Genomic DNA, 14,825 nt, shown 5'->3' on the forward strand with positions numbered 1-14,825 from the left:
GTTTTAAAAATTGTCTCCTTTTACTTCCACTTCAGGGGTCATTCTTGTTTTTCCTTCCTATTGTATTTTCTTCTGTTCATTTTGTTCTGTACCTCTTCTCTACCAACAGCCTTTATTTTTCTATTTTATGGCTATTAAATCAAGGATTAAATTTTTAAAGAGATGAATGGAAGTATGCTCACAAATGGAGTTGCATCACACTCAGACTGATCAGCTCTTTTACCTTTGGGCCATACTCAGATTTCATAGTCAGTTGATCCAAGATCTTGCCAGTAAGGCCTCAGTCAATAAGGCAAGAGCCAATGGTGGTACATTTATATGATAGTGGATGAATTCACACGTTATCTCTGTCCTTAATACAAAGGCAAAACCAGACGTGTTTGCAGCAAGTAATCTACAGATCTTATTTATACCAGGGCAGCTGCCCCTATTATCAGCAGGACAAGGAAAAATATTGATTAGTGATAATTCTCAATATATCTGGCTGCCCAAAGCACACTTTTACTACCAGTTCTGTTACTTATAGCAAGTCTGGCCATAAACAATTTATAACAGAAAGTTCCCATTTTAACGCATTTAAGTAAGGCATATATCTACTTAAAGTCTTACTCCCCACTTCCCGTGATCCACATATACCTAGTTCTCTAAAGAGAGACACTTAAATTGTTTCAAGTCCCCAAAGCCACAATTATTGTGGCCACCAACATCAATAAAGGGTAAAAGGGAAGTGTTTCCTCTTCATACTAGTAGTGCTCTTCTGTAGACATCTCATAGCAAGCAGCTACCCTCTCAGCCTTACAGGAGTCTTTGTTTCCCTAACCTCCTCCAGTTTCTATAGCAAACCACATTGGCAGCAGTAATGGCAAAGTTTGTGACAAAATAATATTAAGCCTGAGTTTATAGATGGTGAAGCAGGTACAAACAAGCTAAGGGAACCTGTCAACACCACAGTCCAGTTGACATCACTTTCCAGCAGTTCGGAGAGGCTGCTAATTCTCAGTCCTGTTCTGTGATGACCAACAATCTTGGAGCCTTACCATGCTGGGGTTGATCCACAGCTACCAGAATTCACGCGATTTTTATAAACAGTTTGACCTAAGAGTTAAATTGCTAATGGATGCTTCCCTTATATGCAGAGGAATAATTTCAGGATATAATTTTTCTCGTGACTAACAAGATGCTCAGATCTAATAGCAAACACTTCTGGACATTCTCATAGATCACACTCTTGCCCCTGTGTTCATAAGGCATCAAATTTCTCACACATCAGCTGAAGCATTCAAGTAGAGCGCAGAGGCCAAGAAAATCTAAATTCCAGAAGGTTTAAAACTACAGTCTACGTCATCCCTACTACTCGAAGTCCCTGGCTGATATCATATACTCCTTTACATTCAAATAAATAACCTCAAAACTTCCAACATACACCACACTTTCCAAGAAACATGATTCACCTGGGATCCCATACGCTCTTCCCTCTACAGCCAAACTAACATTGATTGACCCAAACCCACCAACTTACAGGTGCTCCTCAGCCGCCTTTATTTCAGTAGACCTGTTTTTTTTTTTTTATTTTGGAGAACAGAACAGCAATAGAGATCCACACATGTTCTGCTATTCAAGCAAGCCAGGTTTTTGACTACTACGAGTAGGGGGCACTCTGGGGTTACATTTTCCTTCTGCAATATAAGTCCTTTGTAGTAGTTCACAACAGTACACATATTGGGTATTTGGGGTAATTGGTTTTTTAAAAAAAAAAAAAAAAGCTTTTCAGAAAGAATGTTGGATTGATGTTAAGACTCAGTAGAAATCACACAGGAAAACATAGCAGGAAGTTTGCTTTCTATGTGGCCATTTTATATAGACATAGTATATACTAGGAACTGCTGTTTCTTTCCTAATTTATTTTAGTATTTGATAGAGAAATCAAGAGACAGGTCAGCTAGTGCAAAGAGAACTACAAAAATTTCCATCAAGTGAGATGCTCAGGTAACTTCCTGTTTCATAAGATGTTTCAGAAATAAAAACTAATGCACAGACATCTGATATCTGCTAATTTTCAATACAGCAGATACTGGCTTTGAAATATTTACTCTGCTTCCTCATAGGATGCTATCTTCCAATACCCACGGATTCAGTTTCATCAACTTTTCTTTGCAAGGATTTGTTTCTCTATTGCTTTGACATAGGTCAAAAACCACTTCCATAGCTTATGAATAGTGAATCTGTCTTTTCTGTGTTTTAATCAAACTGCACACACTCTACACCAACATTTAACTCACAATTTCAAGATATTTTTCACAGTTAAGATCCCACAGTTCAAAAAAAAGTCTTTCAACCCAGTAATTCCACACGATTTCCTTTCCACTACATGTTGTACATAAGAGAAGAAAGAAATTTACACCCACCAAAATTGGCTTACGCCCTTTTTACTACAGATGCTATTTTTTTCTGCTTTCATTATATTTAGCAATAGCATTAATTGCCTCTCAGGGTCCTTCGTTCAAGATGGCCCTTGTCACACTGCAGCCGTTCTTAGATGTTCTTTACACTGAATTTGCTAAAGCAAAGGAACTAACGTGCCAATTGAAGAGTGATCTTTTTGTTTCGCTATTTATTAAAAATGGAGAGGAATCTCCTTTTTTTCCTACTTTTTAACAGCTTTCTATGATACTTATGCGGTAATGTTGTCTCTAAGATATCATTCTGTGCCCTGGCAGCACCATTAATGGCATCTTTCAGATTCAATGACTTATACAAACAATGTCGTTCTCTTCTGTCAACAACAATTAGCAATGCTTTTCTGTAGTTCTTTTGGAAAGCCTGAAAAGCAGACAACCAGTAGCTACATAATGGAAGTTGCATTAGGAGGCAAGAATGTGGCAAAAATCTGGTTAACTGTTGTCGGCTGACCCTCTTGTGTGAAGAAGTGTTGTTTGGCAGCAAAACCACCTCTTCTTTCGGTTCTAAAAATGGCCATGAACAGCTGGTATAAACTGTGTGCAGAATGGATTCTGGTGGGCTTAGGGGATTGGTAATGGGATAAGAGACCTTTCACCTTTAGGTCAGGAGTTCAAATTCAGCCCAGGTTAGTAGCAATTGAAAGTCTTTACCGTCTGACACTGTTCGTTAGCCTATTTAAAATGACTAAAGGCAAGTGTCACAGCAAAACAAGATTCCAGTATTAAGAAATATGAAGAAGTGTCTCAGCAACCGGCAGACAAAGTCACTTGAGGTTTTCCTTTGAAACGCCTCCATTCAGACTTTATAGAAATCTGCTCCTCTAATTACTGACAGCCCCTTTCATTGCTCCCCCACTCCTTTCCACCTAGCACAATCCGTCCTCCAGACAGTTACGCACATGTAGACAACAAAACCATCTCTTGCCATCCCAAGGGTCCGCTACAGATATCAAAGTCAACACTCCTCTGTGGTTCTATCTGGTAATTCAGACTGAGCCCATCACTTACTATTTATGTTTTGCTGCTCCTGTTTATATAGTGCAGCTGCAATATTTTACAACACTCCTCTCTTTTTCACTGAGCAAACATGTAGCAGGTGCTGCCTAATGACGGGCAATGGAAGATAGAAACCATTAAGAAACTGTCAGAATCAAGAGTTTAAAAACAGCAGAGCACCAAAAAACAACCAACAGGATTTGTACATACTTCTAGACATTTCCCAGCCATGCTTTTTATTCTTCCGTGAATAGACAAATAGATAAAAAGGGAGGTATAAAGAGACAAAACTGGAGCACGTAAAAAAATCTTCCTCCGTATTTTATACCAGGCATTGTTAGTTTTGTACAAAATCAAAGCTCCGGAGCATAACACTTTCTGGAAGCCACTAAAGTCTGATAAAAACAGTAGAAGAGATGAACAAAAGTCTTAACACTAGTAATGTTTAACGTGTATGTGGAAGCTAACGTATAACCTCAGGCTTGGCACAAGTTTACTTTAAAAGAACTTGAAAACACATTTACATAAAACAGTCAAACATTCCCACTGCAATTAACTGTAAAACACAAACATAGAGATATGCCACTTGCTTTCAGTAAATAAACCTTCTACACGTCAGTATAATATTCTACAAAAATCAACTTTTATTCCCTAAAAACAGTTATGACAGGAAAAATATTCAAGTCGTTGCATGAGGAAAAAACACAGTTTCTCATAAATTACTGTATTTCTCAACTCCACTGCACTGAATACAGTCTATACAATTGATAAGACACAAACCATATTTAGGATAATTGCTTTCTTCATACCACTTATCATACCTTTCCAAGGTCTTCTTAAGCCAACCAGGGATGCTTCTGAATTCAAGGCACTACAAATAACTTCTAAAATATTTGATACTTTCTCTTTGCTGTTACTAACTGATTCGCCTGTAAGAAGTTTAGACACACCACACACCCTATGTAAATAGATATTCTTTATTTACAGACAGTAGACTCTTAATATGAACTTAAAAGGGGATGCTTCTAGTCTTCCAATGAAAAGTAGAAGAGACTTTCTGCTGAAAGCCAGCATTTCTGACATGAGCCTGAGATTTCAACACAACCTGCAAGTTAAAAAGGTTACCAATATAAGGGCTTGGTAACTTTCATTTATTTCAAAGCTCTTGTTTGGCTACTTTGCTTTATGATTGCCTTTTATTAGGCCAATGACAACCAGGTAACACACAGAAAATCACAGTGCGGGCAGCTATAACACATCAGATATTCAACATCTGGTCAGTCTCAACAATTCTAAAAGCGATAACTGCCTGAAAACCATTCTAAATGGGCATTAAGTGACAACACACAGGAAGTTCACTGGTAGCCAGTAAAGCAGACACTTCCACGTTTTCTTGTAAAAAGCAGAAATAACCCATTTTGCTATGCAATTTTTTTTCACTTACCAGCTAGCCTCTGAAAGATGGTAGAAAGGCAGAAGCTACAAAAGGTACATTGCCAATAGCAAATAAAATAACTCACTCTAGCTGAATCACTCGAACGGAGTGAAACATATTTAACAGATATGCGTAGCATACAAGTGACAACAGAGCTGATTCACTAGCTTTATTCACTTTTCAGCCTCATACTGTACTGAGTGCAGCGAACAGAAACAGCAGTTTGCACAGCAGTGTCTGGGCTCTGCTTGGACCTTTCGAGGAACTTACTGGAAGCTGTGGAGGCTTTCTGGGGACCTCCGAGGAACTACAGTGCTTAAGGATACCAGGAAAGAGGAACTAGCAAGAACAACTACAGGAGGCCTTAATTTCTCCTGGGAAGCTCTAGCTAGGTATAGCTGCTGTTAACAAGCTCTCTTGGTTGATCCCTGATCAGAGGGAGTTGGGGCCTTTGATCCAGGTGGCCCTTGATTAGGGTGGGTCAATCACTCTGTGAGTCAGTGCTAGGGAGAGGCCTATAGAAGAGCCAGGCCTAGGGTGCAGTAAACAGTCACAGCAGTTTGTGCAGCAGGGCACCAGAAGGCACCTTCATTTCTCATAGTAGTGTACGCTTCCTCAGGTATGGTCATGACACAGAGCACATTCCTCAGCGGCTGTTGGAGTTGCTGCATCAGCTATATCTGAAGCTTCGACCCAGAGAGACCCTCTGACATCAGATGCAGCCCTACGGGTCTCAGGCTGCAGGGAGTGCTTCGGGCCTCTCTGTGAGGCCTGGGCTGACAGTCAGCTCTCCTGCAGAAGGTGTGCTGTTGTTGATGAGCTGTATCACCAGGTAAAGGAGTTTCGGGAGGAAGTCAGTAGGCTGCACAGCATCCAACAAGACACTAAGAGATAGACAGTGTATTCTCAGAGATTGTGCAGCTCCAGGAGTGCCAACCACCCCTACAGCAGTGGAGCTGCCGGTGGGCTCTGTACCACGTGTAACGGTACATCCTAACACTGTAGAAGACTGGAAACTGGCCATTTCTCATCGAAGGAGAAAGGCTCTTGCTTCTTCTCAAGATTTGCCTCTGAGGAACATGTTTAATGCCCTCCAGGCTGAGGAGGAGCTGGGCATGGCTCCAAGGGAGGCAACTGGCCTAGCAGACCCTGTGCTGTGCGGGAACACTCGGAAGAAGCAGGTGAGTGACTGTTGTGGGTGACTCCCTGCTGCAGGGGGCAGAGGCACCTATCTGCCAACCTGACCTCTTGTCTAGAGAGGTTTGCTGCCTGCCAGGGGCTTGAATACGAGATGTCATAGAAAGACTGCCATGGCTTGTCCATGCATCGGACTATTAACCTCTGCTGCTCTTCCATGTGGGCACTAATGACACCTAGGACAAACTGGATACCATTAGACAGGATTTCAGAGCTCTAGGGATGGTGGTCAAGGGTCTAGGAACCCAGGTCATTTTCTCCTCAATCCTGCCTGTGAGGAAGGAGGGGAGAAGGAGTACACGGATTTTCCAGGTTAACAACCAACTGCGCCGCTGGTTTGGCAGCAGGGATTTGGTTTCCATGACCACGGGACCCTGTTTGAAAATTGACAGCTGATGGGGAGAGATGGGATCCACCTCACCAAGCAGGGCACATATGTCTTTGCCAGCAGGTTGGCCAACCTGGTAAGGAGAGCTTTAAACTAGGAAAGATGGGGGAAGGGCAGTGTTATAGAAACAGGGTAGTCAGTAAAACACCGCTCAAGTCAGGATGCCTCCAGCAGGGGCAGGCAGTCAGGAAAATGCATACAGGACATGGCTGGGGAGGATTCTCTTGCACTCCTCCTGCATGCTCAATTGCCTCTCTGAAATGTCTGTACACCAATGCGCACAGCATGGGGAATAAGCAGGAAGAATTAGAGATCTGTGGGTGGTCGGAGGGCCACGATCTTATTGCAATTACAGAGACACAGTGGGATAGCTCAGGTAACTGGAATGCTGTCATGGATGGCTATGTGCTTTTAAGGAAAGACAGGCCAGGAAGGCGAGGTAGTGGTATTGCTCTTTATGTGAGGGAGCAACTAGAACATATGGAGCTCTGCCTCGGGGTGCACGAAGAGTGGGTTGAGAGCTTATGGGTAAGGATTAAAGGGCAGGCTAACATGGGTGACACTGTTGTGGGGCTTTACTACAGGCCACCTGACCAGGAGGAAGTCATCGATGAGGCCTTCTACCGACAGCTGGAAGTAGCCTCACAATCACAGGCCCTGGTTCTCATGGGAGACTTCAACCACCCTGACATCTGTTGGCAAGACAGCACAGCTAGGCACAAACAGTCAAAGAGGTTCCTGCAAAGCATTGATGATAACTTCTTGACACAGGCAGTGGAGACACCTCTCCTTATTGGTGTGCTGCTAGACCTTGTACTAACAAAGAAAGGTCTGGTTGGAGATGTGAAGGTTGGGGGCAGCCTTGGCTGCAGTGACCATGAGATGGTGGAGTTCAGGATCCTACGAGGAGGGAGCAGGGCAATAAGCAGGATCGCAACGCTGGACTTGAGGAGAGCTAACTTTGGCCTCTTCAGGGACCTACTTGCAGGAATCGCATGGGATAGGGCCCTAGAAGGAAGAGGGGTCCAAGAAAGCTGGTTAATATTCAAGCATCACCTCCTCCAGACTCAACATCGGTGCATCCCTCTGAGGAAGAAGTCCAGCAAAGCAGGCAGGAGACCTGCATGGATGAGCAAGGAACTCCTGGCAAAACTCCAGCAGAAGAAGGAAGTCTGCAGAATGTGGAAAAGGGGACAGGCCACTTGGGAGGAATACAGGGACGTTGTCAGAGTATGCAGGGATGCCACAAGGAAGCCTAAGGCCCATTTGGAGTTAAATCTGGCAAGGGATGTGAAGGACAACAAGAAGGGCAAACAAATACATCAATAGCACAAGGAAGACTAGGGAAAATGTGGGCCCGCTGCTGAATGGGGCAGGTGTCCTGGTGACGAAGGATACAGAGAAGGCAGAGTTGCTGAATGCCGCCTGAATTAAGCTGAATACTTTGCTTCAGTCCTTACTGCTAAGGCCAGCCCTCAGGAATTCCAGACTCTGGGGACAAGAGAGGAAGGCTGGAGAAAGGAAGACTTTTCCCTTGATTGGGGAGGATCAGGTTAGAGATCACATGGGTAAACTTGACATCCACAAATCCAAGGGCCCTGATGGGATGTAGCCATGAGTGCTGAGAGAGCAGGCGGATGTTATTGCTAGGCCACTCTCCATCATCTTTGAAAGGTCCTGGAGATCAGGAGAGGTGCCTGAGGCCTGGAAGAAAGCCAATGTCACCCCAGTCTTCAACAAGGGCAAGAAGGAAACTACAGGCCTGTCAGCCTCACCTCCATCCCTAGAAAGCTGGAACAGCTCATCTTGGAGGACAAGAAGGTGATCAGGAGTAGTCAGCATGGATTCACCAAAGGGAAAGCATGCTTGACCAATCTGATAGCCTTCCATGATGGAATGACTGGCTGGGGAGATGAGGGGAGAGCAGTGGATGTTGTCTCCCTGGACTTCAGCAAGGCTTTTGACACTGTCTCCCATCACTCCTCATAGGTGAACTCGGGAAGCGTAGGTGGGATGAGTGGACGGTGAGGTGGATTGAGAAATAGCTGAATGCTGCAGAGCTCAGAGGGTTGTGGTCAGTGGCGCAGAGTCTAGTTGGAGGTCTGTAGCAAGCAGTGTCCTCCAGGGGTCAGTACTGGGTCCAATCCTGTTCAATGTATTCATCAGTGACCTGGAGGAAGGCACACAGTACACCCCCAACAAGTTTGCTGATGACACTAAACTGGGGGGAGTCACTGATACACCAGGCTGGAGAGATAGGCAGGGAGGAACCTCATGAAGTTCAACCAAGGCAAGTGCAGGGTCCTGCACCTAGGGAGGAATAACCCCATGCCCCAGTGCAGGCTGGGGGCTGACCTGCTGGAGAGCAGCTCTGTGGAGAAGTCCATGGGAGTCCTGGTGGACAACAAGTTGACCATGAGCCAGCAATGTGCCCTCACGGTCAAGAAGGCCAATGGTATCCTGGGTTGCATGAGGAAGAGCGTTGCCAGCAGGTCGAGGGAGGTGATCCTCCCCCTCTCCTCAGCCCTGGGGAGGCTGCATTTGGAGCGTTGTGTCCAGTTCTGGGCTCCTCAATACAAGAGAGACATGGCACCACTGGAGAGAGTCCAAAAGAGGGCTACAAAGATGATAAGAGGACTCGAGCATCTCTCCTATGAAGAAAGGCTGCGAGAGCTGGGCCTGTTCAGCCTGTTGATGAGAGGCGGTGTCATCAACATATACAAGTATCTGAAGGGAGGGTGTCAAGAGGATGGGGCCAGACTCTTCTCCATGGTGCCCAGTGACAGGACGAGAGGCAACAAGCATAAACTGAAACACAGGAAGTTCCATCTGAATGCAAAGAAAAACTTCTTTCCTGTGAGGGTGACTGAGCACTGGAACAGGTTGCCCAGAGAGATTGTGGAGTCTCCTCCTCTGGAGATATTCCAAACTTGCCTGGACGAAATCCTGTGCAATGTGCTCTAGAGGACCCTGCTTGAGCAGAGGGGTTGGACTAGATGATCTCCAGAGGTCCCCTTCCAACCTTGGCCATTCTATGATTCTGTAGCACTTATCACAAATTAAATAAAATATAAACTTCCTCTAAGGGGCTATTTATGCTTGCTTTCAGGACTATACAGCAAAAAAAGGTATCTTCCCAAAGAGTTTATCAAAATAATAAGCAAATAAATACAACTCAATTGCTATGAAATCATTTACAAGAAATACTGCAAGAGATCCACAACAGATACACTTTAAGGGAGGGAGGGGAGAAATCAGCAGGTAGTGCAAAACGTTGGATACAATTTAGTTAGCTTTATACAAGTTCATTCTAAAGTCTGTATCAGACTAAAGTCAAAAGGCTGCAATGATTTAATCTGTGATTGCAGGAACATTAAAACATAAATACAGAAAATTGTGCAATTTAGCAGATGTGTTCTGATGATGTTGACAGGTAGCTGTGTCTGTCATGCACACTGACAAAGACCTTAGGGGCATCATTCAAGGACAAGATGTGTCTCTTAGGAAAGTTCTTCCAAATGTTGAGTGTTCTGCAAAAATAGGGCAGGTGAACCTATTAGCCATCATTCACACTTAAGAAACAAGAGGAAAAGGCTGAAGTAATACCGAGATATTGGAGACTCTCCTGGTTCTAAAGTTAAATCTGGACAAGCTTCATTAGAGTTTCTATGTTTGGCTCTTAATAGAGGGGAGTGAGAACTAGATGTTAGTTGCATAACTGTTAACTGAACAAAAAGTAAAGCTTGAGACCTGGGAAAAGTGACAGATCAATTGGGTAAGCCTAGGGAAGAACTGGAGAAAATTACTACTCTCTAGCCTCAAACTGAAATGCTAATTAGAGGCAATACACAGTCAAGATAGAGGAATTAGAGAATATCTACCCAAGTACTGTAATTTGAGATTAGTAAATTTCTTTAAGAGTTAGAAAGAATGAGTCTGCTATTAAAGGGGATTGTCAAGCTGCTTAGGCTATATTTCAGAAAGAGTCTTTAAAGTTCTTAAAGTTGGAACTGTGAAAGCTTTCTTACTGTGTACGTGAAGACATCTACAATTAAGTAAGTTTGAGGTGCTGGACTTCCAACACTCCCAACACTATGTATGGGACGGGGGGGGGGGGGGGGGGGGGTGGAGGGAGGAAGACAGACACCACAACAGCAAAGGTAACATCTTAGAAAACAATTGCAAAGTGAATTAACTCAAAAGATACTTGATTGCTAATTCTATTTCCAGGCTAAATAATACCTTGTTAGCCAATGAAACATTGTAACAGGGAAATGGTTTGGAACTTCTGGTGGGCTACAAAGAAACACATAAATGAATTCTCTTCTACATAAGAGAGCATCAAGAGTCATTGGAAGATATCTCAAAAACTACAAGACTGGGAAAACTATGTTCAAAGAGACAAATTCTTCATAATATTTTAATAAACAGTACATAGCAATTAACCATTATCCTTTTAAACTGAATCTGAGGAAACTAGACTGTGCATACCAAAGTCCTAGCAAAAGCAGAAGTGAGCACTATGGAGCCCAGAACTGGACACAGGACTCCAAATGCAGCCTCCCCAGGGCTGAGGAGAGGGGCAGGATCACCTCCCTCGACCTGCTGGCAACACTCTTCCTCATGCAACCCAGGATACCATTGGCCTTCTTGACCACGAGGGCACATTGCTGGCTCATGGTCAACTTGTTGTCCACCAGGACTCCCATGGACTTCTCCACAGAGCTGCTCTCCAGCAGGTCAGCCCCCAGCCTGCACTGGGGCATGGGGTTATTCCTCCCTAGGTGCAGGACCCTGCACTTGCCTTGGTTGAACTTCATGAGGTTCCTCCCTGCCTATCTCTCCAGCCTGGTGTATCAGTGACTCCCCCCAGTTTAGTGTCATCAGCAAACTTGTTGGGGGTGTACTGTGTGCCTTCCTCCAGGTCACTGATGAATACATTGAACAGGATTGGACCCAGTACTGACCTCTGGAGGACACTGCTTGTTACTGGCCTCCAAAGTCATACATAAGTCAAAGTATACTAAGTCATACAAAGAAGTTGGGATTACAGGGCTGTCTCTATGCTTTTTCCAACATCGCCCACATTAACAAGAGGCAGACAGAAAACAGTTCTAATTAAATACAGATAAAATAGAATAAGGAGTTAATCATTCTATTGCTTGACTTCACGTTTCTATCCTTCTGGTATTATCTGAACTCAGAGAAGGAGGATAAAGACTACAGTATTACTTGTTCACAAGTTAGGCTTTCTCCTTGTCTTTGAGAATGACACTCAGACTTCAAGTTTCATGCCCATTTTCTTAAATTATGACCAGATATGCACTACAGTAGTGAAACAAGGCATAGAAGAGGTTGTCTATTAAACATTATGTTTGTCCATTCATTTGTAATGCACATTATAACATCTACTACTTAAGTACAGGAGTTTTTATAAAAACTCCTACACCATGATGTCAGCATGCTTTTTACTGCATGTTGCATTCCATCCATGCTTTCAATTATATTCATATTGCTAGTGTTTTTCATTTCTGATATACACACAGTTTTAATCCTCCTCCTAGAGAAACTCAGCCAACTATTGCCAAAATGTAAGAAACAAAAAGGAAACTTCAGTGGCTAGTGAGGAAAAGCATCAAAGCACAGTGAATTGCCACTTATTGTGAACTCACAGTGGCACTTAACAGTGACCTCTTGCAAGGTCTTCAGGTTAAGGGCAACAAAGAGCAAAGGCTCCAAGTCCTTACTTGAGTGCTGTGAAAGTCTCATTGCTGCAGTCTTCTATATCCAGGCTTACTTAAGTGAGCAGCCCTTTCAACTTCATTGGTAAGTGCTTACATGCATCAAGTTAGTTATGTACGAGTCTTTGCAGTAGCAGACCCTAAGTATGGAAAGAGGTTATGCTTTGTTTTTTTAAATAACACTTCTCTGAATCTGAAGAGTTGTTTTTCTTACCTGAAGTCTAGTGTTCATTTCCAAGAAGTAGAAATTCTTACTGGAGTCGACAAGGAATTCTACTGTTCCAGCAGAGGAATATTTTACTGCTTTGGCAAGAGCTACTGCTTGTTCTCCCATTGCTCTTCGAGTTTCAGGGTCTAGAAAAGTGCTACAATACAGAAACAATGCCTTTCTTTAGTCAAAAAAGGCAATTAAACCATTCAATCTTCTACTTAAACTAATACCAAAAGAGGAGGAGAATATTAAAGGTATGAAGACATCATGTTAAGACTGTCAAGTGTGTCTCATTGCATTTATATTGGTGCAAAAATACTGCTAAATCTTCTGACTTCTCATGTCTCAAGATTAGCCTTATCTTCAGAAGAAAAACATTCTTTCATTTTAAGATCCTTTGAAAAAATACACTGCACTCTTCACCATCACAAAGTACAGGATATTCAGGATAAATAATATTTTTAAAATACAAAAAACAGAACAACTTTTTTACAATACCGAGATCTATAAAAATGTAAGTTAAACAAGTATATACAAATTCATGACTCATTGGAAACGCATATCTGCTTTTCTTAGTTGTAATTAGAAAGTTGGCATGATGAAACTGTAAGAAAAGAAACCACCCAATGAAAACTGGAATGCCAAAATAGAAGACTAAGTCTAGGTGGGGTTATTTTCAGACTCTGAATTAGAACGACATGGCCATTTCAGCGATGCACTATGCAATAACAACATTCTGGAAGTTCATAAAGTTGGCTTTATCATACCCTGTAATTCATCTCAGATTTATTTGTAAATCAAAGACATTAGTTATCTGTGTTTGTAATTGCAATTCATTCCATTCCATACACTTGGCACCACTCAAAGGCCCCAAAGCTACCAGCTCAGGAGCCACTGTGACCACTGCCCAAACATCAAGCCTTTCCATCCTAGGAGAGCAATACACCATTCCATCGGCCTAGTGAACTGAAAGACTCAGGAAGATACGTATTTTCTTTGTTCCTCTTTTCTGCACTGCAAAATCAGATTTAACCTATGCAGATTTTTAATTTAGAGCTAGGAAAATTTCTGAGGCTTTCGATCAATGCTGTGGAACAGTTTTGTCTTCACCCTGATACACTGACTTAAAACAAAAAACAACATTTAGTGGTTTATCTCACAGAAGTGTACATATGTTTATTATATTCCTGTAGCAACTTACCTGAGGCACACAACTCATTTTAGGAAGTACTTTTGTAGCAGAACAGAAAGTCACTTCTACCTTACACCTGTAAGTTACTATTTAAAATGAAAAGGCTGCTACACCAAATATTTTGCATCTCTTGGGGTATCTTCAGAAGTGGGTCCTAATTCTGCAAAGAAGCCTCCATTTATCTGAAGTGGCCCAAGAAATTCCAGGCAGGTCCAGCTGAGCCCAAGAATCTACTCAGAGACCATTGCTGGGTCAGGACTTTACTTTCAGCACTTCCTCTGAGGTTTTTCATTAAGACAAACGTTCACAGGAGAGCTAGAAACTTCTGCCAGTAGAACAAGCCATATTTGACATGACACAAAAAGTGAGGAAATATTTAGGCAAGTTCAGAGATAATGGAATCCTTTTCTTCAAAGTAAGAGAGCTACTTAGACCCTGAGCTCTTTCAGCGCCAGTGTAGGTAGACTCTGATGGACAGTAAAGCAGGCATTTTTAGATTTTTTTTTTTAATTAGGCATTTTAATTCTTCAGTGAAGAGGATAACTCATTACACAAAATCAACAACTTATAATTCAGTCCAGGGTTTCTCCAGGGTTTTAGTCACAAAAGTTCAATACGAGCAGCTTATGAAGAACAGAACCTTTTCAATATTGGCTTCATATTTATTTCTAAGAATAACCATTATTACTTCTCAGATGGAGGAAAGAGTTACTCCCCTTCATTACAGTGGTGTCTTCCTATGTTTGTTAAATGTATGTCTGAGATCTCTGTTACCTCCTGCTGTAGCCAAAGAACGGAATAGAAGTGTCACACTGCTAAACTGGATCTGGGCCATGTGGTTAAGCTTTATGCTCTAGAATGACTGAATTATCCCTGCAATCAGCTAGGTTAATCAACTGAAGTTTTCCTATTCCCCTCTGCGGCTTTACCTTTCATATACATTGTTTCCCCCTTGTTTAACCACTCACCTTTTACAACTGAAATAAATCTTTTCCAACCTAATCAGGCATCACTTGAAAACACAGTATTTAAACCTGACTTCACTTCTTTTTCTCCCACATATGCCTGTTATTCTTCCGACCAAATAGGTCCTGTGGCAGCAAGAAGGCCTCCAAATAAAAGGAATTCACAAGATAAAAGCACCAGAAAGAAAAAATAAGATCAGACCTGACATCTCATTCATAAGATCTTCTTCAAGTTATTGTT

General features: G+C 42.5%; 1 protein-coding gene across 3 annotated transcripts in view; it reads right to left on the minus strand.

Moving 5' to 3' along the window:
• The window catches only part of PCCA (propionyl-CoA carboxylase subunit alpha), a 314,254-nt gene that overhangs the window by 170,938 nt on the left and 128,491 nt on the right, over positions 1–14,825 (minus strand). For all 3 annotated transcript variants that reach the window (XM_068928028.1, XM_068928023.1, XM_068928032.1), the window contains one exon: positions 12,431–12,581. In XM_068928028.1, the coding sequence (XP_068784129.1) occupies positions 12,431–12,581 (151 nt within the window). The remainder of the gene's footprint in view (positions 1–12,430; positions 12,582–14,825) is intronic.

This window comes from Struthio camelus, chromosome 1 (genome assembly GCF_040807025.1).
Source record: "Struthio camelus isolate bStrCam1 chromosome 1, bStrCam1.hap1, whole genome shotgun sequence".
NCBI classification, from domain to species: Eukaryota; Metazoa; Chordata; class Aves; order Struthioniformes; family Struthionidae; genus Struthio; species Struthio camelus.